This window comes from Camelus dromedarius, chromosome 1, assembly GCF_036321535.1.
Source record: "Camelus dromedarius isolate mCamDro1 chromosome 1, mCamDro1.pat, whole genome shotgun sequence".
NCBI lineage: Eukaryota > Metazoa > Chordata > Mammalia > Artiodactyla > Camelidae > Camelus > Camelus dromedarius.
In genome coordinates, this window is record NC_087436.1 from 119,885,828 (window position 1) to 119,908,338 (window position 22,511).

General features: G+C 56.7%; 1 protein-coding gene across 3 annotated transcripts in view; it reads left to right on the forward strand.

Moving 5' to 3' along the window:
• Positions 1–22,511, forward strand: part of SORCS2 (sortilin related VPS10 domain containing receptor 2) — a 444,959-nt gene that overhangs the window by 263,067 nt on the left and 159,381 nt on the right. For all 3 annotated transcript variants that reach the window (XM_031437870.2, XM_064488331.1, XM_064488336.1), the window contains exon 3: positions 7,974–8,073. In XM_031437870.2, coding sequence (XP_031293730.2) covers positions 7,974–8,073 — 100 coding nt within the window. The remainder of the gene's footprint in view (positions 1–7,973; positions 8,074–22,511) is intronic.

The window sequence follows — 22,511 nt, forward strand, 5'->3', positions numbered from 1 at the left end:
GTCCAGGCGCGCAGGGTGGGTGCTGGGCTGTGTGAACACCTCCAGGGTCGGGGGTGCACCCCTCGGGGAGCAGCCTGGGGTGGAGCAGAGAAAGCAGACTTGAGCCTGGCTGCCTGGGCTTAAACCGACTTTCCTGCAGTTGCTGTGCGACCCTCAGCAAGTCAGGGAAAGGCCTCGAGCCCCAGTTTCCTCAGGAAGGTATGCTCCAGGTCGAATGTGGCTGCCAGCGCTCTGCCCCGGGCACAATGCGCCCACGTTCATGTTAATGCCCCCAAGAGGCCGTTCACCTTGGAGGGAGACCACGCTCCCAGATCCTTGTGGTGACTTGCATGGCGCCTCCTCTGCCACCAACATCATGCGCCCCTTGAAGGCAGGTTGAGATCGCTTCGCTCAGCTCATCCACCTGGCTGGCGTCTGACTCCCTGCTTCACACTCAGAATCTCAAGTCACATCACAGAATTTTCTTAAAGGACTTGACGGCCCCACCAGTGCCCTGTGCTGCCTCAGTTCTCCTCCCTCGCTGATCCTGGGAGAGTTTATCAGTTGGTCCAGGGCAGCAGTGGATCAAAGCCTCGTCTTTCTGGGCCCCACTGCGTTGTCAGTTCCTGAGGACAAGGGTGGCCCCTGGGTGATGTCCCCTAGGCGAAGATATTCCTTCTCATCTCACCTTGCAGACCTTGGGGGCAGCTGGAGTCCGACCAAAGCTCCGCAGGGCGGTCAGCCGGGGTATGAGTCTCTAACAAACTTACACCACCTTCCCTGGAGGGAGAGCCGGGGGTGGGCGCCTGGAGATCGGAGTTGGATCCATCTCTGACCTCACCATGGGTATCTGAGGTCTATGCCTCAGGCCCCTTTTACAGATAAAGAAACTGAGTCTTGTGGAGGTCCCAGCCTTGCCCCAGGCCACACACTTGCAAGTGGTGCCGGCCTGCAGGGGGCGCCACTTTTCCTGGCTGTGCGGTTTCCCAGTGTTGTGGGGAGACGGGTGGGGGCGCTCGTCTGCATGGGGGGAGGGGCAGGAGCGGAACATACGTCCCTGCCAATGAAATAATTATAGGGTATGAAAATGCCTTAATTAAATCATTAAAAAAGCGAATATGTACAAACACTCAGCAATTAAGCTACCGATGTGCAAATAGCTGTTCTCTTACTGTGCTTGCCTTCCATGTATATATTTGTTCATTTTTAGAGTCTAGTTTTTTGTTTTAAATTTTTAACTTGAATATATCTAGACTGGATACTCTGAGTTGCTGTCAGAAGAACTTGGAGGTGGTGTGAGCGCTGGGGAAGGTTGGGGTGGGCGGTGGGGGGCCGGCAGCCTGGCACAGAGGATGCCCTCAGTGGGCCCTGTTTCCCCCTCCTTCCCCCTCCTCCCCTCTTTCTTCCTCCCCACTCCTTCCCTTCCTCCCTCCCCAGCTTCCTTACCCCTGGACTGCTGGGCTCTCACAGGGATTTTGACTGTCCTGAGATGAGAGGGGGCGTCTCTCCCCAACAGGCAAGTTCAGAGGTCACTTGCTGGCTGGTGCTCAGACATTAATCAAATCCAGTCTCCACAGTTTCTATGCGAAACTTGTCCAGAGAGGGATACCGGCTCACCCGAGGTCACACAGCCTCCGGGGCTGGTACCTGGAGCACCTCCCTAGGAATCCAACAAGCATTTATTGAGTGCTAGCTGTGTGCCTGGCCTGTGGGTTCTTGGATGATCTTGGTGACCGCTGTCCTCATTCCACCTGGGTGATCTGGGAGGAGGTAGCATTGCATTCAGGGTTGGTCCCTTGGGCTGGGGAGGGAGGGGGTTGGATTTAGATAGGAATCAGGAATGTAAGGCATTCAATTCAGAGTCCTCCTTGTCCCAAGCTCATAACAGAGATACTCACTCTCTGGGGAGGAGACAGGGCCTCCCAGCACTGGGCATCTGAAGTGTCCCCGGGCATCCCTGTTTTGCATCGCAAGAGTGGCGCTTATTTCTGGCAGCTCTCAGACACGCAGGGCGAGGCAGGGGCCGCACCACACTCCGCCACTTTCAACTTTCATTTCCTGGAATAAATCTTCATAGTACGGATCACTGTCACTGCTAGACTTCTTCCTTCATTTGAATTTCTTTGAGAAACAGGTGGCCTGAAGAAATAATGAGGAGACATAAGGACACTTGCATGGCCCACAAAGAGCGAGGTCTGCCTGGGCGAGGGTTTCCCCCAAAACCGATCCCTCAGCATGTCAGTGAGACCCCGAGGCCAAGTAATAGGCAGGGAAACTGCAGGCTTAAGGCATGTGATCACAGCCTTTTCCACTTGTGGGGACCCCAGGGACCCCTGCTTCCAGCCCTCTAGTGCCTCCAGCGGAAGCCGATGCCCATCCCTGAGTGTGTGCCCGGGACCAGTAGCGGTGAAGGGGCATGGCCAGACCCCCGACCTCCAGACCCCTCGCTCCCAGCCAGCCCGACGCCACTTTGCCTCTCGGCTTCATGGGGTCTTGGGGCTCCTCAGACAGGTGCCAGGTGAGGAAGTGGCCCCGGCCGTGGGCACGGGGGAAACGTGCTGCTCTGACCTCTTCAGGGACCCCTGTACCCCGCAGGCGTTGCGGGGCTGAGAGAGCATCCTTCCCCCGGGGGCTGTCCTGCCGCCCAGCCCCGTCCTGCGCCTCCCTGAAGCTGCATCCAGCTCAGTAGTGCCTCTGGCCCCACACGTCGCCCCGGGTCTCCCTCCATCTCCTCCCTCAACCCAGTGCCTCGCCATCCCCAACGCATGCCCCCGGGTAGGAGTCCTGCCCTTCCTTTCTGCTCCTCCCCACCCCCATCCACCTCTGTCCACCTCCGTCACCCGCCCCATCTGCAGTCACAGCAGTCTTCCCAAAATGACGATGTGCGATGACACCTCCCACCAGGCATGCCTTGACTGAGTACAACCTAACGCTCTTCATGGAGTCACTCGGCTCATCCTCTGAGAACGCTGCCCTCACCCTGCAGAGGCCGCCCACAGCCTCTGCCTGTGTCCAGACCCACCGGTCCAGCAGAAATAGGATGTGAGCCACATGTGGGTTGTCATTAAAAAGTAGAAACGGGTGACATGAAAAGTCCTCGAGCAACCTTAGAGGCATGTTACCGAGGGAGACAAGCCGATCTGAAAAGGCTACTTAACGTACAGTTCCAACATAGGACTTTCTGGAAAAGGCAGAGCTCTGCAGACGGTGGAAGACCCGTGGTTGTGGGGCTGGGGGCGGGGAGGGAGGGCAGAGGACGAGGCGGAGTGCGGGCGTTTCCGCGCAGTGAGACTACTCTGTGTGGCGCTGTCATGCTGGGTACATGTCATCACACATTGGTCCAGAGAACGCACAACCCAAGAGTGACCCCTCGTGTAAGCTACAGAGTCCGAGTGACAATGACCTGTGAGTGTAGGTGCATCCGTCCTAACAGTGTGCATCTCTGGTGGAGGATGCACGTAGAGGGGCAGATTATGCACGTGTGGGGGCAGGGCTGGACGGGGATCTCTGTACCCTGCTCTCGGTTGAACTGTGACCCTAAAACTGCTTTGAAAAAATTAACTCTATTAATGACAGAAAGAAACAGATGCAATTAATCTTAATAATAAGTTTTCTTTGACTTGGTATATCCAAAATATTATGTCAACATGTATCTGGTATAAAATTACAATGAGATAGTTTACACTCTTTTTTATCTACTGCATCTTTGAAATCAGTGTGTACCTGACACAGGGTGTCTCCGTTCAGAGGAATTGCCACCATCCTGGGCTCTCAGCAGCCCCCCGTGGCCAGGGCGGGCTGTAATCCAGAGCAGGTCCAGATCTGTCTGGGGTTCTGGGGCCGTTCACGCTGTCCATCTCTTTAGCCTCTGGCCCTGCCCTCTCTCTCACAGCTCACTGTCACCCCTCCTGCTCCCAGCCGGACCTCAGACCTGGCTCAGTGCCCCCCAGGTCTGTCACGTCTTCATCCCCGGAGTCTAGGAATATGTCACCTCACAAGAAAGAGGGCTTTGCAGATGTGATGAAGATGAGGGTGGGGCAGTTATCCCGGATTAGCCAGGTGAGCCCTTTGCAGCCACAAGGGTCCTTCTAGGAGGCAGTCAGAGGAAGACTTGACGAAGGAGACATGACAATGGCAGCAGAGATCGGAGGGATGCACTTTAGAGATGGAGGAGGGGCCACAAGCCAAGGAATGCAGGCAGCCTCTAGGAGCTGGAAAAGGCAAAGAAGTGGATTTTTCCCCTAAAGCTTCCAGAAGGTGCAGAGACCTTGATTTGAGCCCATAAGACCATCTTGGACTTTGACCCCCAAAACTGTATGATAATAAATGGGTCTTGTTTTAAGCGACAAATTTTGTAGCAATTTGTTGTAGCAGCCACTGGAAACTCATACACCCCTCCTTGAAGTCTGCCCAGCCGGCATCAGCCTTCCTCTCCTCTGAGCCTGTCATCCACCGGGACCCCCGGGGACGGTGGGAGATGAAGAGGGCCTGCCCTGGGGGTGATGGAGGTGTTGGCGTGGAGTACAAGCAATTTAGGAGGAGGACTCAGCAAGATGGGGCATTGGATTAGCTGGGCCGTGGGGGTGAGAGAGCTGATGATGGCCCCTGGCTCAGGGCAGTTTGACGGCCCCCTAGAGTCTCCCAGCGTTCTCTGGACGTCTCCACTGGCATCATTGCTTACCTGGAACGATCTGTTTGCTCTGTGTCTCACCAGCCAGCCTGTCATCCCCATGGGACAGGACAGTGTCTGTCTTGCTCACTATGGAATGAAGTGACCGGCACACAGTAGATATTCAATAGACATGTGTGACAGCAATGAATTTGAACAAAGAAATTTGAGTTCCCAGTCCTAGTGTGAAACTTAAAGCACAAAAGAGCTGAACAAATGTTGAATGAAGGAGTGAATGAATGAATGAATGATGTCCTCAGTCTCTGGCAGGTGGCCTGGAACTTGGGGCTAATGGCTACTGAGGGAATTGGATTTGCATTATCCTGAAGGGTGAGGAGTCCCTAACGGCTTGATAGCTGACGACGCAGTGGCAGGATTTTGCTTTAAACAGATCCCTCCTCCCCTTTCAAGAGAGGAGAAAGGAGGGCGACCTTGTCCTCAGGGCCTTCGCACCTGCTCCCCCCCCTACCTGGAATGCTGTATGAGTTCCTTGGGCGGCTGTGACAAAGTCCCACACAGGGGTCAGCTTTAGACAATGGAAATCTGTTGTCCACAGTCTGGAGGCTGGAAGCCTGGGGTCCGGGTGTCAGCAGGGTCAGCTCCTTCTGGAGGCCCTAGGGGAGAATCTGTCCTTTTCCTCTCTCCTCGCTTCTGGTGGTGGCTGGCAATCTTGGGCATCCCCAGTCTGTCTCCATTGTCACGTGGCATTCTCCCGGTGAGTCTAGGTGTCTGCCCAGGCCTCCTTTGTAGGACACCAGTCGTTGAATTAGAGCCCATCCTACTCTGGTAGGACTTCGTCTTAACTTTATTACACCTGCAAAGAACCTGTCTGCAAGTCAAGGTCACATTCATGGGTTCTGGGTAGACAGGAATTTTAGGGAGACGTTACTTAACCCAGTGCAGGTGGCTTCCCCCAGCCAGGCACGTAGCAGTCTCTCCTCCGTCCTTTCCCAGCTCCGCCCAGGCATCATCGTGTCTGAGTGGCCTCCACGCCGACTCCCTGAGACAGCAATCCCCCTGCCCCTCCACCCCCCTATCCTGTTCATTCTTCTTCCCAGCCCTGATGGCCTTTGACACAGTTACATTTTTGCTTATCTGTTTATCGCCTTCCTCCTCTGGCCCCATAGAATGGATGTTCCTGGGCGGAGGCCCCCCCCCCCCCCGTGCTCCCTGCCGCAGGCCCACACCGGCAGGTGCGTCTGAGTGAGCCGGTGTGAGGAGGCTGCTGCAGTCACCGGCGGGGGGTCACGGGGTAGGCTGGATCTGGGGAGACAGGCTGGGCAGGGCAGGTGGGTGTCAGGGATGGAGGTAAGGGGTGGCCTTCAGGGTGTCTGGGAGGCAGAATCAGTCGGGGGCTTGTCGGGTGGGAGGGGTGGGGAGGGGACCCACGGGTGCAGAGGTTTTCATGCATCCAGCTGGTAAGCACAGCTCTGTTCTGTGGGGCTTCTGCAACTTCCTGGGTCTCTGGGTCGATCCTCTGCTAATGGGCTCTCTCCATCCCAAAGCAAATCAATTTTCTGAGGTTTTGAGAGTAAGTGTTTCCCTAATTCACCTCGGGCAGTGGGGGAGCTGCTTTGTTCTTTCCTGCAGGCCCTCCCTGGGGAGGCCAGGGGCCCATAGAGGCCCGAAGGATCCAGTTCTAGGCCCCCTGGGGGAGGGCTGGCCCTGCTGGGGTTCCCTGGGAGTCAGGGGGCAGGGCTGCCCTCTGTCCTGGCCTGAGTCCTGTGACGGACCTGACCTGTGGGGACATGGAGCCACTGAGAACAATCAACTCAGCCCATCTTCCCGGAACCTCGGTTTCACTTGAAGATTCCGGGAGGAAATATACGCCTGTAGAGAGCACTGAGGGTGCATTACGGAATGGAATTAAAACACTGCCAGTGGTGCATGGCGTGTGTGCTAAGCAGCTCTAGGCCTGCCCCAGGCCTGCAGGACACACTGGGAGGGTCTGAGATGTCTACCTGGTCCAGCCCTCGGTGGGCCCAGAGAGGGGAAGGGGCTGCCAGGCCCCACAAAGTGCTGGGGTCTGAGGACCGGACTGCAGCTGGGAATGCCCGCCCCCCCGCCCTGGAGTGCAGCTCCTGGAGCTCAGTCTGGTCTCAGCGGTGGTTAGACAGACGGACAGGCCCAAGGGATGCCAGTGCAGCCAGCCCCAGTCACCGTGGGCTCCCACTCCTGTCCCTGTCCCCACCTTGGGGTGACTTTCCTAGCCCGTTAGAAGACGAGGAAGCTCTGGGAGGGTCCTGAGACCACACGAAGGTCTCTGGAACTCACACCCCTGGTTTAGGGGCGGGACTGGAAGTGCGGCCCGGGCCTGGGCGTGCGTCCAGCTCTGCAGTCACGCACGTTTTAACCAGATGCTAACAAGGGGTGCTGGTTTCAGGGTCGCCGCGACTTTAAGCTTCAACGTGGAATTAATTCCACATCCTGATGAATTGGTCGCTTCCAAACAGCAGATGTGAAATTGCCCTTAATGGCTTCTCCCCTGTGGCCGCTGTGGGCTGAGGTTAGAGCTGGGAGATCTCCTGCAGCCCTGGCGATACAGGTGGGAAAGCGGGCCCTCAGGCAGATGGGAGGGACTGGCCCAAGGTCCTGCCGAGTCCAGAGGGTGTCTGACTGGGGTCTGACTTCCAGCAGCGCCGGAGCTCCCTGCAGCCTGCCGTCCCCTGCAGTCCTGTGGGCGCACGTGCTCAGCATGGGGGCTGTGGCCCCCTGGAGGAGCTCAGGGTCCAGGGAGGGGAACGGACAAGCAGACAGGGCACTACGAGGCGTCAGAGCAGCGCGGAATGCTCTGTAGAGCAAACAGGATGCCAGTTGTTTGTGGGATGGGCCAGGGCTCAAATTCTACGTTGGCCACTTGTTAGCTGAGTGACATCAGGCAGGAGCCTGGCCCCTCTGAGCCTCTGCCTTGCCCTCTGGTCACCTGCCAGATGGACACAGGGATATAATCTGTCAGGGCTTTTCGAGGAATCAAACAGATGGGCGGACCTAGACGTGGCCGGCACATGTGAGACCCTTCATAACCCCTGAGGTACGGCAGAGTAAAGCTAACATAAACTGTGGACAGGGCAGAGCACTCTGGGACGCTGACGGGGAGGTGGTGTGCTGGGAAGGCTGACCCCACCTCCCAGCTCCAGACCTGGGCAAGTCCTGGGCATCCCGCGGGAGCCCCGGCCTCCTCCCGGGTCGCTGGGACATGCAGCTCCGGTGCGGGGGAAGAGGACTACACAGCGGGGTGCCCTGGGCCCTGCACGCACACTGGCACCCAGCCTGTGCTGGACACCATGAGCCGCACGTGGCTAACAGCTGTCATCCTGTACCCTAGGTCTTCGGATTTTGGGACATCCTACACCAAGCTCACCCTCCAGCCCGGTGTCACCACCGTCATCGACAACTTCTACATCTGCCCGACTAACAAGAGAAAGGTACGTGCTGCGCCGGGCACCTCGCTCTGCACAGTGGAAGCCGCTACCCCCTTGCTCCTCTGGGAGCACAGAGGGTGGCAGAGGCGGGGTGTGATAGTTACCTTTCCCACCCTTCTCAGCTCCGCCTGGATCCAGTTTGATGAATGAGTTTTAAAGGAGCAGCCGGGTCTGGGGAGAAAGCTAATCCTGGTGCCTCTATCTCCCCTCCTTGTGGCAGAATCCTTCCAGGCAGAGCAAGGGGAGAATCTATTTTTGGGTTGGAGTCCTTGGAAAGCAGTGATGAGCAGTCCTGATCTGCTGCAGCGTTTGTTTTGTTGTTATTTTTTATTGGTTTTGTTTGTTTGTTTTTTTGCTGATTTGGCTTTGATCTGGCTTCGGTTTTTCATCTGAGCTTTACTTTCTGTCCTCTTGGTCTAATTGTGTCCCCTGCCTCTGCTCTCTGCCTGGCTGTGGAGCAGGGGACTTCGGCATTTCCAGGCTATTGCCACCCCCACCAGGTTCCGTGAGAAGGCCCTTTTGCAAACCCATGGTTGCCTCCTGGCCACCTCGGGACCCCAGGATGAGGTCAGAGGAAGGGCCCTGGGCAGCGCCATGCTACACACTTAACTCCATCCAGATCAGAGTCCTCCTGGGAAAGGGGATGTTGCCACATCTCACACAGAGAATCGTGACATCAGGGACTGGAACCCAGAGCCTGGCACTTGCTTTTACAAAGCAGGGACCGATAGATGTTTTGACAGTTGATACAGGAAAAAATGGGGGAGGGTGGCGAGGGGATGGCCATGTCCCAGTCTCAGCTGAGTCCCTGGGACACGCCCTGTGAGTGAGAGTCCTTGGCTTTGCGAAGGAAAGAATTCAAGAGCGAGCCACAGTTGAGTAAAAGTAGATTTATTTAGAGAGATGTACCCTCCATAGACAAAGTGTGGGCCTCTCGGAAGGCAAGAGAGTGAGGTGTGGTGTTGCTGGTTTTCATGTGCTAACACGTGAGAGGATTGTTCCAGCTACTTTGGGGAAGAGGCGGGATTCCCAGGAATTGGGCCACCGCCCTTTGACCTTCCATGGTCATTCTCGGAACTGTCCTGGCATCTGTGGGTGTGTCACTCACCGGGCTAGTACATTACAATACGTCTAATGTAGCTCAAGGTCCACCAGGGGTCAAATCTCCTGTCATCCTGGGCCTCCAGGTCTATTGGGAGTTGACTTTCCTGCCATCTTGGTGCTAATTGCTGTCATTCCTTTAACGACTGTGCCCTGCCCCTTTCCTTCCTTCCTGTCTCACGGTGACTTTAATGGAAAGGTTGGAGCAGCGCAGAGTCCGGGAAAACCTCTGTAGACTGACAAGCACCCAGAAAGGGAGTCGCCAACGCCAGACGGCTCGATGGGGAGGGCACCGGAGGGCTGGATGGTTACGCTGACACAGATTACCGGGCTCAGTGGAGTCGGTGTGCGCATGAACTTGGCAGGCTCTGCAGGGGCCAAGGCCACATCGCCGAGTTAAATGAACATGAGGACTGATGTGCACTGCCGTTCATGGGGGGCTGTCCAGGTGGTCTTTGTGGCACTTTTTAATGGGATGTCAGTTCTCCAAAGCAAATCTTCCCCCACCCCTCTACTCTTTCCTTGACTTTTACTGCTGTAAAGAGCTTCCTGACGAACAGACTTGACCCCCCTACCCCCACCATACCTACAGCACCCACATCCTCAGCCCCACCTGCTCCCCCAGCTGTCCTCACCCCATGTTGGGCTCTGTTCCAGAGATGGAACTGGAATCGAACCCTTGTTCTGCCGTGAACTCTGCACCTTTCTTGAGGGCCCCCCTCCCTCTGAGCTACAGTGGTTTCTTCTTGAGGGGAACAAGGCAAATGCCCAGGAAGCACCCCAGCCCGGGCTCAGGCACAGCTCTTCTTCACTGGCCAGGAGAGCTGAGTGAGCCGAGATTTGAACCCAGGTCTGCCAGATGCCGCAGCACCCTCTGTCATCCCCTGAGCTCCCCAGGCGCCCTGCAGCAAAGTTCCAGGGAGCAGATGGGGTTCCCCACGTCTATGCAAGCCCAGCCCAGCCCCACTTTGCTGGAGGTGAGAAGTTGGCAGCTCTGAAGATGGGGCCCTAACTGACCACGGCTGAGCTGTGTGATTCTGGTCAGATCCTATTTCTTCCTCAGGCTTCAGTTTCCCCATCCATAAGATGAAGAGGCTGAACTGGATTTCTCCAAAGCCCCTTCTAGCTCCAGCATTCTGGACACTGCTGGTCTCCTCTTGGCAGAAGAGCAGCAGCTGGGGACTGAGATACATGTGGGCGGAACCCAGACTCTGCTCTGTCTTGTGTGTGTCTTGGCTCCTCCTCTGCAAGAGGTCAAGTTCCATGAGGTCTCTGAGCTCCATCTCAACACTGAGCCCCATCCATTCAGCAGATGTGGGTCGAGGCCCTGCTGTGCGCCAGGCTGCGTGCTTGGAGCTGGAGAGAGAGAGAACCCTTAAATCCAATCTTGTACATATCAGATACAGATTAAGCACCTACTGTGTGCTGGGATCCTCTGCTGGGCACTGGGATGCGATGGGAACTGGACAAACAAGTCAAACTTTCTTGAACCTTTGAGGTTCTGGGGGAGCCCTGGGAAACTGAAGCCCTCCTGCTGCCTTTTGTGGGAGGAATAAGAAAAGGGGCCAAAGTTAGCCTCCAGCGGGAGAGGATTCACAGCGGAGTGAGTCTGATCTGGAAGAGATCAGGTCCCTTACTTGCAGCGGCGCCCGTGTGAGCATGTGCGGAGGGTCTGCCTCTCCAGCTATGGGTAATGGACAGGTTTTGCAGGAGGCTGTGAATGCTATTAGGAGTCCATTTAGCAACAATTACGGGCTAAGCAGCACTTTATAGCTTCTTAAGAGACCACTTTGCAGCCTGTCTTACAAAATGAATTCCCTTTTATTTTCGCCTCGCCTGTAGTATAATCAGAGTTTCCCACCTTGCAGCCCACAGACAGGGCATTCCACTACTGTCGTGGCGTGCCCCGGGACCCTGGGGGCCCTGATGATCCCCCAGCACCCTTTGTGTGCCTCCCACGCTGTCTGAAGTCCCAGTTCAGCTTTGGAGCAGCACATCTCTGACTTGACGATCAGAACACCGTGGCTTGGGGAGAGGGTGTGGTGGCATGGCCTGGGGGAGCTGGCTGGGACACGGAATTACTTTCAGGTGTCATGGTTTATATTAAAAATTAATGTGAATTTCCACTTTACTTCATGATATATCCGTGTTGGTTTGAATACTAAAATCACACACAGACACACACACACTACACACACACATACATGCACATACACATTTTCAACAAAAAGTCTTTGTCAACCTGATGACCCAGGAGAATGCGTCTGTTTTAAGCCTCAGGACCCCTTGGACCAGCCACGAGCGTGGGCGCTCCCGGGCACAGGACTCCTAATTTAAGAAGCACAGGGTTAGAACAAAAGCTCCATCAGTTCACCTATTCGTTCATTCTGCTCACTCACCCGAGATGTTTTGAGACACTGCCGTGTGCCAAGCACTCAGGATGGAAAAATGAATCAGGCCAAAATCCTGCCTCCGAGAAACTCAGTGTCGCAGAGAGCAGATCATTGCTGGGAAGAGGCCGCCCTGGTCGTGATGAAGAACAGCCTGAGATCCAAAGTCTCTTCACGTATCAGGAACTGTGTTAGGAGCGTCATGAACACTCTGATCCTTGCAACTCCCTGCAAGGTAAGGACTGGAGCACCGTCTCAAAGGCGAAGGGACCGTGGTCAGACAGGTCCAGGAGCTTCTCCAAGGCCACACGCCATTGGCCAACCAAGTCAGGATTTGCACCCAGGCCCAGGCGACCTCTTCACTGCTTCCCTTCCCACTGCCTGGTCCACCTTTGAGCAGTTCTGTTCTGAAACCAAACAGCCTGTTCTTAGGGTCACCAAGGCCTCCCCCTCCAGTGGGTGGAAACTAAGGGAAAGGGCACAGGCCTGGCAGCCGAGTTCAAGCCCCAGTGCCGCGGTTTAGCCGGGCTCTCCGGACCTCAGAGCCCTCACAAGGGAGGCGGGTGGTACCGCCTCCAGCCCCTGCTGCCCCACCTGGTACAAGTGTGTCCTGTAGCCTGGAGAGGCTGGCTTGTTAATTACTCTGCAGCCTGTGCCAGGACTGCTTCCGCAGGACCCTCCCAGGGTATGAAAACACGGAAGTAAGCACCTTCTTCTAGGCTTTGTCTCTGGGTATCTTTCCTGTTCCATGTGTGTAGAACAGCTACTGGGCTCATCCTCTCTCTCTCCGTGCCTGCCTCTGTCTCTGTCTCTCTACTCAGTTTCCCCGCTTTTTACCCTATGAACCTGGTCTCCAATCCTGAGTTCCTTCTCTGGTGTGGAGGCCTCGCCCCGGTTGCGAAGCCCCGCCCCTGATAATGTAGAGGCCCCGCCCCCTCTGTGGATGTTCCCCTTTCTGGTGTGAAGCCCCGTCCCCATGTAGAGGCTCCTCCCCCTCTAGTGCTGAGGTCCCGCCTCTCTAGCATGGAGGCCACGCCCCTCCTTGTTGCAGAGCCTGCCCCCTCTAGTATGGAAGCCCCACCTCCTTCCCTGCTGTGGAGCCCGCGCCTTGCATCCCACCAGACCTCTTAGCGCAATCTCTGCCTCCTTTCCTCATTTTGGCCCCAGCAGTGCATGGTGGTGGTCTGCCCTCAGGAAGGAGCCCAGGTCAACCCCGCCCACGGACATGGCTGCCCCAGACCCCCGTGTGCACTCAGAGAACTCCTAGGTGGGGGTAACTCTGTCCTTCTGGTCCACGTGGAGAGCAGCAGCCTGGTGGCCGGCTTGCTGCCCCTGCATCCTCTGGGATCCCCAGACGCTGTTTCCAGGAGCTTGGAAAGCCGGGATCTGCTCATGTTTGAGGAGTGTTCTAGGCAGCAGGGAGTTCTTTTTGTTTGTTTCTCCTCTAGTTGAAATGCTTAGGCGACCTGTTGCGTTTTGCTTTGAAATCTTCTCCCCAGTATTGACCAGCATCTCCCTTTTCTGGCCTAAGCCTTTGACCAAGAACGTGCCACGAGGAAGGGCCGAGGCACAGAGTGGGGTGAACCTGGCTTTGAGGGGGTTCAGATCCCAGTGTCTCACCCTCCTGGGTCTCTGAGGTGCAATTTGGGTATGAAATGAGGTGATGAAGGGTGTCACACAGCACCTGACCCCCAGGGCAGGATGCAGTGTCCATGTTGTACAGCACCAGGGGACTGCCCCCCCGACACTGAGCCATCCCAGTGCACGGACATGCGGGCACAGCACCTGGCACGGGGCAGGCACTGTGAGAGGGCCGACCTGCCGCCACCGTGTGTGTTTGTCAGGACGTGCCGTCAGGCATGAGCCTGGACCCCTGTTCCATCCTCCCATCACCCTGGGAGGACCTCCATCTCCCTGTTGTTGGGAAATGAGCTTGAGAAGCACACTGAACTTCAGGGTACCCACACCTGGTCTCGGCTGCTGCAGAGCTGGCCACACCTGCATCTGGCCTCCTGTGGCACAGGGCTGTGGGTGCCCTGGTGTGGTGCCCTCGTACACAGTGCTCACATTCAGGACACCTTTCTGGACCCTGGGACCTGGGCCTGGATGGAGGCTGCCACCTGCACATGAAAACCCTTGGGGAGCAACCAGATGCACCCTCTTGGTGTGTGCTCCACTGATGTGAGGGAGGCTGGGCGCCCACAGCATCAGTTCTCTGGGACGGGAGGTGTCCAGGTCTTGTTGATTTTCATTTCTGCTATAGATTTTTGTTTCACTACCAAGGAACATTCTGGCGCCCTGTGCTGCACACTTGCAAATTGAGGTCATGCTTGAATGATACTCTCCAGGCAAGATGCATGCAGACCGCTGGTGGGGGTACCCAGGCTTGAGGGGTCCGAGGGATAAGATTGGATGTGCTGGTTTGCTCATCTTTTAAGAAAGTTCTTTTGCTGCAGTGGCGAGACTGGAGTGGACTAAAGGAGAGTCAATTCTTCATCCATCCATCTAGCCATTCACCCATCCACCCATGCATTCATTCAGCCATCTGATGGGCATCCATGTGGCTCCAACACCTGTGGGGTCCAGGTGAGCACTGCTGAGCTTGAACCTGGGTGGGCAGGTTCACAGAGCAGGGGAGGGCAGGGACACAGAGCAGGGGCATGGTCAGGAGAGATTTTGTGATTAGATGATGCTCCTAGCCTGCTGGCATGAGCAGTGGGTGAATGCAGGTGCTGTTTCCTGAGATGAGGGAGCCTTGAAGAGATGGCAGACCTTAGTGGGAGCATGAAGAGCCCAGGAAGGGACACACTGTTTGCATTGGCCTGGGGCATGCAGAAGTAGCGCCCAGGGGGCCCTCAGGGTGGTCAGGCCTGAGCGGGAGACAGAGGTCAGGGCTGGCGGTGTGGAAGAGCCGTGTGTGCCCGCTGCTGCTCTGATTCCATGAGGTGGGCTCCCAGGGGGCTCTCCTTAGCCTGGACAGGCCTCCGGAGTTCTCTGCTCAGCCTTGGCTGACAAGAGGAGGCAGATGGAGTTGGGTGTCAGTCCCCAGCTCCCCAGCTCTTTGAGAACAAAGCCAGGGCTCCTGGAGGCCCCCTGCCATCCCCAGACCTCACCCCCCTTCCCCTGGCTCAGTGCTCAGGGCGGGGCCAGGTCCCCAGGCCAGTTACAAGGGTGGGAGCCCCTGCCTGGTGGGGAGACCAGCCAGGAGCGGGGGCCTGTGGAGGCTGGGAAGCCGACCTTGTGCTAAATGGGCCTTCACTTCCAATCGGCGATATTCTCTGTTTCCCCGGGGAGCCAGGCAGCCTCTCCTGTCCAGGAGAAAAATGGCTCAAATGGGGCTATCGGTGGACAGAGCTGTCATCTCGGAAACAGAGTGAGCCCCTTGAAACGTCAGCTGATGCGCGGAAACGACTGCCCCTCAGCGCCCCTAGGTTGCTGCGGGAGAGACGGGAGGAGGAGAGAAGCCCTGCTTCCACAGAAGTGCGTCCTCGGGCTCTGGCCTCTGCCTCTGGGAAAACACGAGGGAAAGGGACACTGGGCTTAGTCCCTCCTCTGCGGTGCTGCAGATTCTCACACCCCGAAGACCACGACCCAAAAGTCAACTAGAACATGAAAAAGGCCACTCTGGGCATCCTGGGGGGCTGCCCACCCGTGTGTCAGGGACTCCACCCTCTTCTGCAGGGCCCCAGGGACCACTGGCCACACCTACTCTGCCAAGGGGACCCACGCATGCAGGGTGACCATGCCATGTGGCACGGTCAGCAGCTGTGTCCAGTGCAGCCGGTGATGGAGGGGACACCGCCTCCAGGTTGAGGATGCTGACATGGGCCTCCCATCCTGGTTTTCCACGGCGCCCCTGCTCAGCGTCCCCTTTAAGTAAGAATCAGGGCTTCAGAAAACTGCTTCTGATAGGCTGTTGGCTGCAGCCTGAATTTCATCCCTTTTCCCTTCAGACTCAAGTGCTTAGAGAATAGTGGCAGAGGATGTGCCATCCTTGTGCAGAGGGGGCTCTTACTAAGCTTGAAGGACCCCAGCCTGGGAAAGACAGCTTAAATCTGAAAGTGATGTCCGCAGTGGGGGAGGCCGGGTCTCCGAGGGGCCTGATGGGCCGAGAGCGTCTCCAGCCTCTGCCACGTTTTTTATTTTTGCATCAGCACCTGTTCTTGCTTTAGTTTAGCTCCGCCTCTGCCATGGCTCCACCCCAAGGCTGCAAAAGCGACTCCTGCCCTGATGTGTAAGCCGGTCTTCTCACGGCTTGTATCTGTGGCTGTGCCGCATCCCCACAGGCACCCGGCAGAAGCCCCGGTGTGGTCCTCGCCCTCGGTCTTCCTTGCCCTCCAAACCCCAGCTGCTGTGGACTCCTGCCAGTGCCCCGGGCCCCTCTCCATCTCCTCTGCCGCCCCTTACTTACGCCTGGTTCACCCCAGTGGCCTCCTCACCATCAGCCCAGCTCTCCCAGACCTGGCATCCCTCAGCCTCCAGGGCGCAGCGCTGCCCAGGCCACCTGACCTCCTGTTGTTCTTCGTGTGAAACCCCTGCTGCTCACCTCCCCAGCCTCACCTCATGCCTGCAGGCCTGTCCCTTCCAGCCCAGCCCCTCCCCCCTGTTCCTCTCGCTCAGGGCCCCTCCTCCCCTAAAGCAGCTCGGGCAGGCACCTCTCCACCCCCCAACAAGGTCCACATCCTAATCACTGGAACCTGTGCATACACACTGCATGTGGCAGAGGGGGTGTACACACTGCGTGTGGCAGAGGGGACTGTGCAGACGTGGCTGAGCTAAGGAGCTGGAGATGGGAGGTTATCCCTGATCATCCCGTAGACGACTGTGGTCACAGTAATCCTGCTAAGAGGGGGGCAGGAGGATCAGAGGAGATGTGACAGTGCAAGCAGACGGTCACAGGGAGGTGGGGGAACTGGGGAGAGACGGGGGCAGAGAAGGGTGCGGGGAGACCAGCGGTCCCGTCCGTCGCTGTGCTGCTGACTTTGAAGATGGGAGGGCCCGGGAGTGGGTTCTCCCCTGGGACCATCAGCAAGGGACCGGCCCTGCCCACAGCTCGACTTCAGTCCACTGACACTGATTTGGGACTCAGGCCTCAAGAACTGTAAGAGAATAGACCTGTGTGGTTTTAAGCCGTGAACTTGTCATTTGCACAGCAACCACAGGAAACTCATACGCTACCCCAGTGTCCCGGGGCCCCAGGGCTGGCAGGGACCTGAGAACACCGGTTTCTGTGCCCGTGGAGAGCCAGCCACCACTGGGATCATCTCACACCTCTTTGGTCCCACTGCCATCCATGGTCAGTAAATGCCAAGGGCTGAAGGGCTTCTTCTTGGATTGGAAGAAGCTGTGCAATGTGAGGGCCTGGACAGAGGACTGTGGGCAGGTGTGTGCTGGTGGGCGACACTGGTGGTGACAACGGGCATGGTACAGCTGGCGCAGGCAGCAGGCAGGTACAGCAGCCCTGGGGAGAGGACGGTGGGGCTTACAGCACGGCCACCTGACAACGGGTCCCTTACATCCCAGCAGTGGAGACACAGGTCCTCAAATGAGGCAGAACCAGGGCTTGGGGAAATTTCCTGAGCCCCTCTGAGCCTTGCTGGTCAAATGGGTGCAGTGCTTTCTAGGCTGCTGGGCGTGGGGTCGGGCGCCGAGCCACTGCCGGTTCCGTGACAGGTGCTGATGACGTTGATTATTATCCTACCAAAGGCACACAGCAGCTCAGGCCACAGGTGTCCTCAGCCTCCAGGTGAGCAGCCTGCAGCTCAGAGAGAAGAAGTAATTCTCCAGGTCAGGGCGGAGCTGGGCCCCCTCCTGGGCGGGGTTCTTACAGCCCTGCCCTCTGTGCACCCTGCAGCCCTGGCGCTGTGGAAGGTGCAGGACAAACTGAGGGCGGGGCAGAGGGAAGCCCAGGGAAAGTGCTTTGTATCCGTATTTTTAGCACTTGTTTGCCACCCAGCTTTGGCAGTGGTAGTCTGTAAGTTACAGAACTGCTGATCATGCCCCTCCTCGCCTCATATGCAAATACTCTGGTTTTCACGAATTCGGCAAGTCACGTGGCTTATCCAGGGGGTATGGCTGCCCTTACTAGGGAAGGAGGCCTGATTGATCAGTGGTGTCGACTTAGGTGCCAGAGGGATAGAGTGGCAGCACCCATGTTGGTAGCAGCTGTCCGTGCATGACCTTTGAGAAGACTTCCATTTCTAGTGTTTTCTGTTCTACTGGTCTTCCTGTGACAAACCAGCCATCAAATAAATACCTGTCCTCACCCTCTATGCTGTATTAGTCAGGATTCATTTGATTGTAAGTAATATGAAGCCACTCAGATAAGAAGAGTAACACATTGGCTTATGAAGACCGGAGGTAGAGTTTCCTTCAGGCACAGCTTGATCCAGGGCCTTTAATAGTGACATCAGCACTCAGTGTCTCTCTCTCTCCATCTCCCAGCTCTGCTCTCCTGGGGCTAGGCTTCAGTCTCAGGCACAATCTGGCCTTTTGGTAGAAAAGATGATGTCTGGCAGCCCCAGACACACAAGATCCCTAGCATCATGATATCAAAAGGAGCAGGGGTCCATTCCCAGTAGTTTCAGCACAGATCCCAGGGAAGATTCCCATTGGCTGGACCTAGGGTCATGTGCCCTGTTCCTGAAGCAGTGGGTATGGCCAGAACGAGCTGATGCTCTGATTGGCCAGGCCTGGTCACATGTTCTCAGGGAGGCGGGGTCAGCCCACCCACATGGGTTTCAGTGAGGAGAGGATGGTTCCCCAAGCCAGGCAAACAAGGTTTTGGGAACAGGAGCAGGTGGAAGCAAGAACAGCCCACGTGCACATGTCCACCAGCATTGACTGACCTTGCTCCTGCTGAGTTTCTTCTAACGCTGCTGTTAAAAAAAAAAAATCATTTCTCATTTGAGGGATTTTCCTTTTAAATCTCAAAGTCCCTCTTCCTGCCTCTTTCAACCCACCAGCCAGTGTATATTTTTAGCTTGAAAGACGGGCCTCACAGCCAGCCTTTCCTGCCAGCCTGCTTTCCCAGGAAGTGCCCTGCCTTCAGCCAGTGTTCCAGATGTGGACCCCCGTGGGGTGTAGGGGGCTTGGGTGAGGAGCTGGGGGTTCCCCAGGCCAGAACTGGAGCATTGACAGTCTGCCCGTCACTGGTCACCTCCCTGAACTTACAGACCATGGAGGGAGCTTGTCAGGCCTCTGGCTTCTCAGAACCCTGTGTCCTTAGCAGGGCATGGTGCTGTCTGCACAGGAAGCAAACAACACAACACTGCCCGAGGAGGGCCCAGCACCTGCCCGAGTGTGCAGTGGGTGCTCAGTTAACACCATTCCTGCCTGTGAGTGCCCACAGCTCACAGTGCGCCCAGAGCTGGTCAGGGTACATGTCGTTCACGCTCTCTGAATGCATGGGGACTCCCCAGGGACCAGCACCACGTCTGCTCATCTTTGCTCCCCAGGCTTGCCCAGGATGACCCCATCACGGGCACCTGGGAACTGATGAGAATGTACCAGATGAGCTCCCAGCGCCGGGGGCACAGGGAAGCCGGCCTTGGAAGGCAGGACGGGATCAGGGAGAGGGAGGTGAGCCCTCACATTTGTTCCCAAGGACTGGGACAAGTCCGAAGTGTCTCCAACATGAATCCACTGGGGGATGGTTTGAGTGGGGCTGGGGGAGGCCATGTGCAGACAGGAGATAGCAGGTCCTCTCTATTCCTGCAGGGAGATAGCATCTTTTTGTTCCTTGCACACGTGTGTGTGTGTGTGTGTGTGTGTGTGTGTGTGTGTGTGTACCAAGGAAACGCCCTGGCTGTGAACAGCCCTAAGACTGTGCTGTGGGGAGGTGAAGGCCGGGGGCCCTGGGGGGGAGTGGGGACCTAGTTCTGGGCCTGCCCCCACCCTGTCCTCCTGGGCTGTCCACAGAGGACAGCGTCTCTTGGGGCCTCAGCTTCTGCACCTGCAAAAAACAAGTGTCGGCCTCCTACAAGTCCGCGGCCCTCCAGCACCTCGGCTTTATGTGGCTGTGGTTAACATAAGGTGGTGGCAGCTGAGGACTCTGGTGGCACTCAGCAAAACCAGTGCAAGCTGGCAGCAGCAGAGGGGTCTTTACTGGAGAGATGTCAGATGGAATTAGAAGCACAAGAATGTAGCTGGCAAAGGGCGGGAAGCAGGGAGGCTGCAGGGCCTGAGGTAGCTTCACGGCTGCCGGAACAAAGAACCTGATGACGTAAGAACTCAGTGGCACCCACCCTTATGTCTCCGCAAGGCCGTGGACTTGCCGCGTGAAAAGGCAAGGACCTTGACGGATGATCCCAATGTCATAGTCCGCCGTGGGAGGTGGTTATTCTGTAAGAGGGAAGTGGGATAGTCTTCCCATGTGCCTGTGACCACACGTCCTTTACCACAAAGGGGAAGTGAAGTATCCAAGTGTCCAAGCCCCTCGGTCCATCTGTCCAACAGGGGACCACGGGGCATGGGGACAAGGTGAGTTTCAAGGCAGCCCTCCTGTTGGTGAGCCAGGGTGAGCTTGGGCCTGTTACGTGACGTCTGGGCCTCAGGTTCCCTCTGGGATACGGATGGGTGACACAGGCCTTGGAGCCTTAACTGGGGTGCTCTCTCCAATGTGCTGTGGAGGGCTGAATAATGCCCCCGCCGAGATGTCCCCTTCCTAACACCCAGGAGCTGTGAGTGTTACCATGAAAGGGAACAGGGACTTTGCAGATGGAATTAGGTTAAGGATCTTGAGCTGGGAGATGATCTGGATAATCCAGGCGAACCCTATGTGATAACAAGGGTCCTGATTAGAGGGAGGTGGGAGGGTCCAGGTGAGAGAGAGATTGAAGACTGTGCTGCTGGCTTGAACACAGAGGAAGGGCCATGAGCCAAGAAACATGGGTGCCTCTAGAAGCTGGAGAAGAAAGGACACAGATTCCCTCTGGAACCTCCAGAAGGAACCTGCCCCACTGACACTTTGATTTTAGCCACATAAGCCTCATTCCAGAATAGTAAGATACCACATCAGGATGGTTCGAAGCCACCAAGTTTGTGGTGCTTTGTTATAGGAAACATCACAGGCTGCCAGCACCTGCTGTCACCTTCCCTAGCATTTTGGTGGAGAGAGAGACACCCCACAACTGGTTCCCAACCAGTGTCACCTCCCTCCCCCACTTCTCCATACTAGGCCTTGCTGGGCTGTGGCCCCAGAAACTCCCTTCTGAGAGGCAAACACTGCAGACTGGAGCCCCACCATCCTTGATGACACCTTTGCAAAGTTCTAAGCTCTGTCACACTCTGGCTGCTCACTGTCTCTGCAGTGGCCCTCCCCTCTGCAGCCCGGGGAGAGCGCACGCACCAGGTAAACAGGGCCCTGCGACCAGCGCTCCCCAGGCTGCCGCCGACGGTCACCCTTACTCGGGCCAAAGAACTAGCACCCTGGACAGGAAGAGGGCCCCAGCGTGGGGGTGGGGCTGCTGCGGGTCAGGCTGCTGCCCAGCTGGTGTCCCAGCCTTTGTTTTCCGCCCGGGGCATCTGGTTCATGGCTGCGCCTTGTTGGTTGCACTAACAGGTGTGGCGACTGCCCGTGACTTGTCCCCTCTTTCCGGCTACTCTGTTCCTGAGGTTCTGGTCACCCTGTTGATTGCCTTTAGCTTGACATGCAAGGTACGCTGGATGGAGCTGTAACAAAGGTGATGGAAATTCTCAAGGGAAAATAACTTTGCTATCGCTGGTCTGAATCTCTCAGCCCATCCTCCTCCCCTTCCCACCCTGAGAAGGGACTGCTTTTATAAATGGGATTCTTGGGCCAGAGCTCCATGTGGGGGTGGCTGGGGTGGGTCCTATCCTTCCAGCCTGGCTTGGCGGGTGCACAGTGGCCCTCTACCGCAGCTCGGAATTCAGCCCTGTGTACCATGGATGAAACTAAGGACCCTCAGGGCCCTGCTGTGGTGAAATCACAGTCCAGTAGAACCAGTAGACAAGGAAAGGGGCGGTCTTAGCGAGGGTGCGTCACATGTGCTGGTTCAGGTGGCCGAGGGCTGCGACCTGCAGGGAGACCCCGAGCAGAGACTACGGCCCCACGTGGCAGCAAAGAGCCCACCCAAGCGGGCACAGGGCCGACTGCAGCGCCCTGCTGTCCGCGTCTCACGGCCCGGCTGGTGGGCTTGCGGCTGTGAACTTGGTGTCAGGCGTGGGCTCCCAGCCCCCCCCCCCCTCCAGACCTTGGCCACCGCTCCGCGTGAGAGCTTTTCATCAGATGACATTTATGTTATTTAAAAAAATTAATCAGCGCCTTCTGGGCCGGGTCCGGGTTTGTGAAAGGAGACTGTGATTAGGTATGTGAATAAATTGTAATACACAAATAACCCCGCCGTGTAATTACTCGGGTGTAAGAGAGTAATTACACGGGTGGTTATACTGTGTAACGTCAGCGCTGCCTGTTCCACACAGCCTGGCGTTCTTAATGGCTGCAGGCGCAGTCACGGCTCCGCGCAGCCCACAGACAGACACCTGAGGACACCACCGCGACGTGAATTCTAATTGTCATGTAATTAGAGTACAATTAAATAGTTATTTGTCCCACATAAATTAGCCATTATATGTCCTCCAAAGTCCTGCTATACTTCTGGCAGAATGGGGCCATCTCCCTCACAGGTAGGAAAATAAATAGCTTTTCTCCCCTGGAGGGAGGAGCCCCTGAAGTGGGCAGGGGCGTTTCTCAGGGTCCTCAGCAGTCACTGGGGTTCCTGGCCCCCATGGCGCAGACGGCAGAGACTCCTGGGAAGGCACCTTGCCCTCCCCGCTCCGAGCACCCGCACTCCCACCGAGGCCCAGAGGGTGATCCTGTGATGAAGGCCACTGGGCCAGGGGCTTCTCTAGCCCACGGCACTGATTTCTTGGGCAAAACAGCATCAGCCCCTCCCCCAGGCTTCCTAAAGTTCCTTCTAAACTGACTGT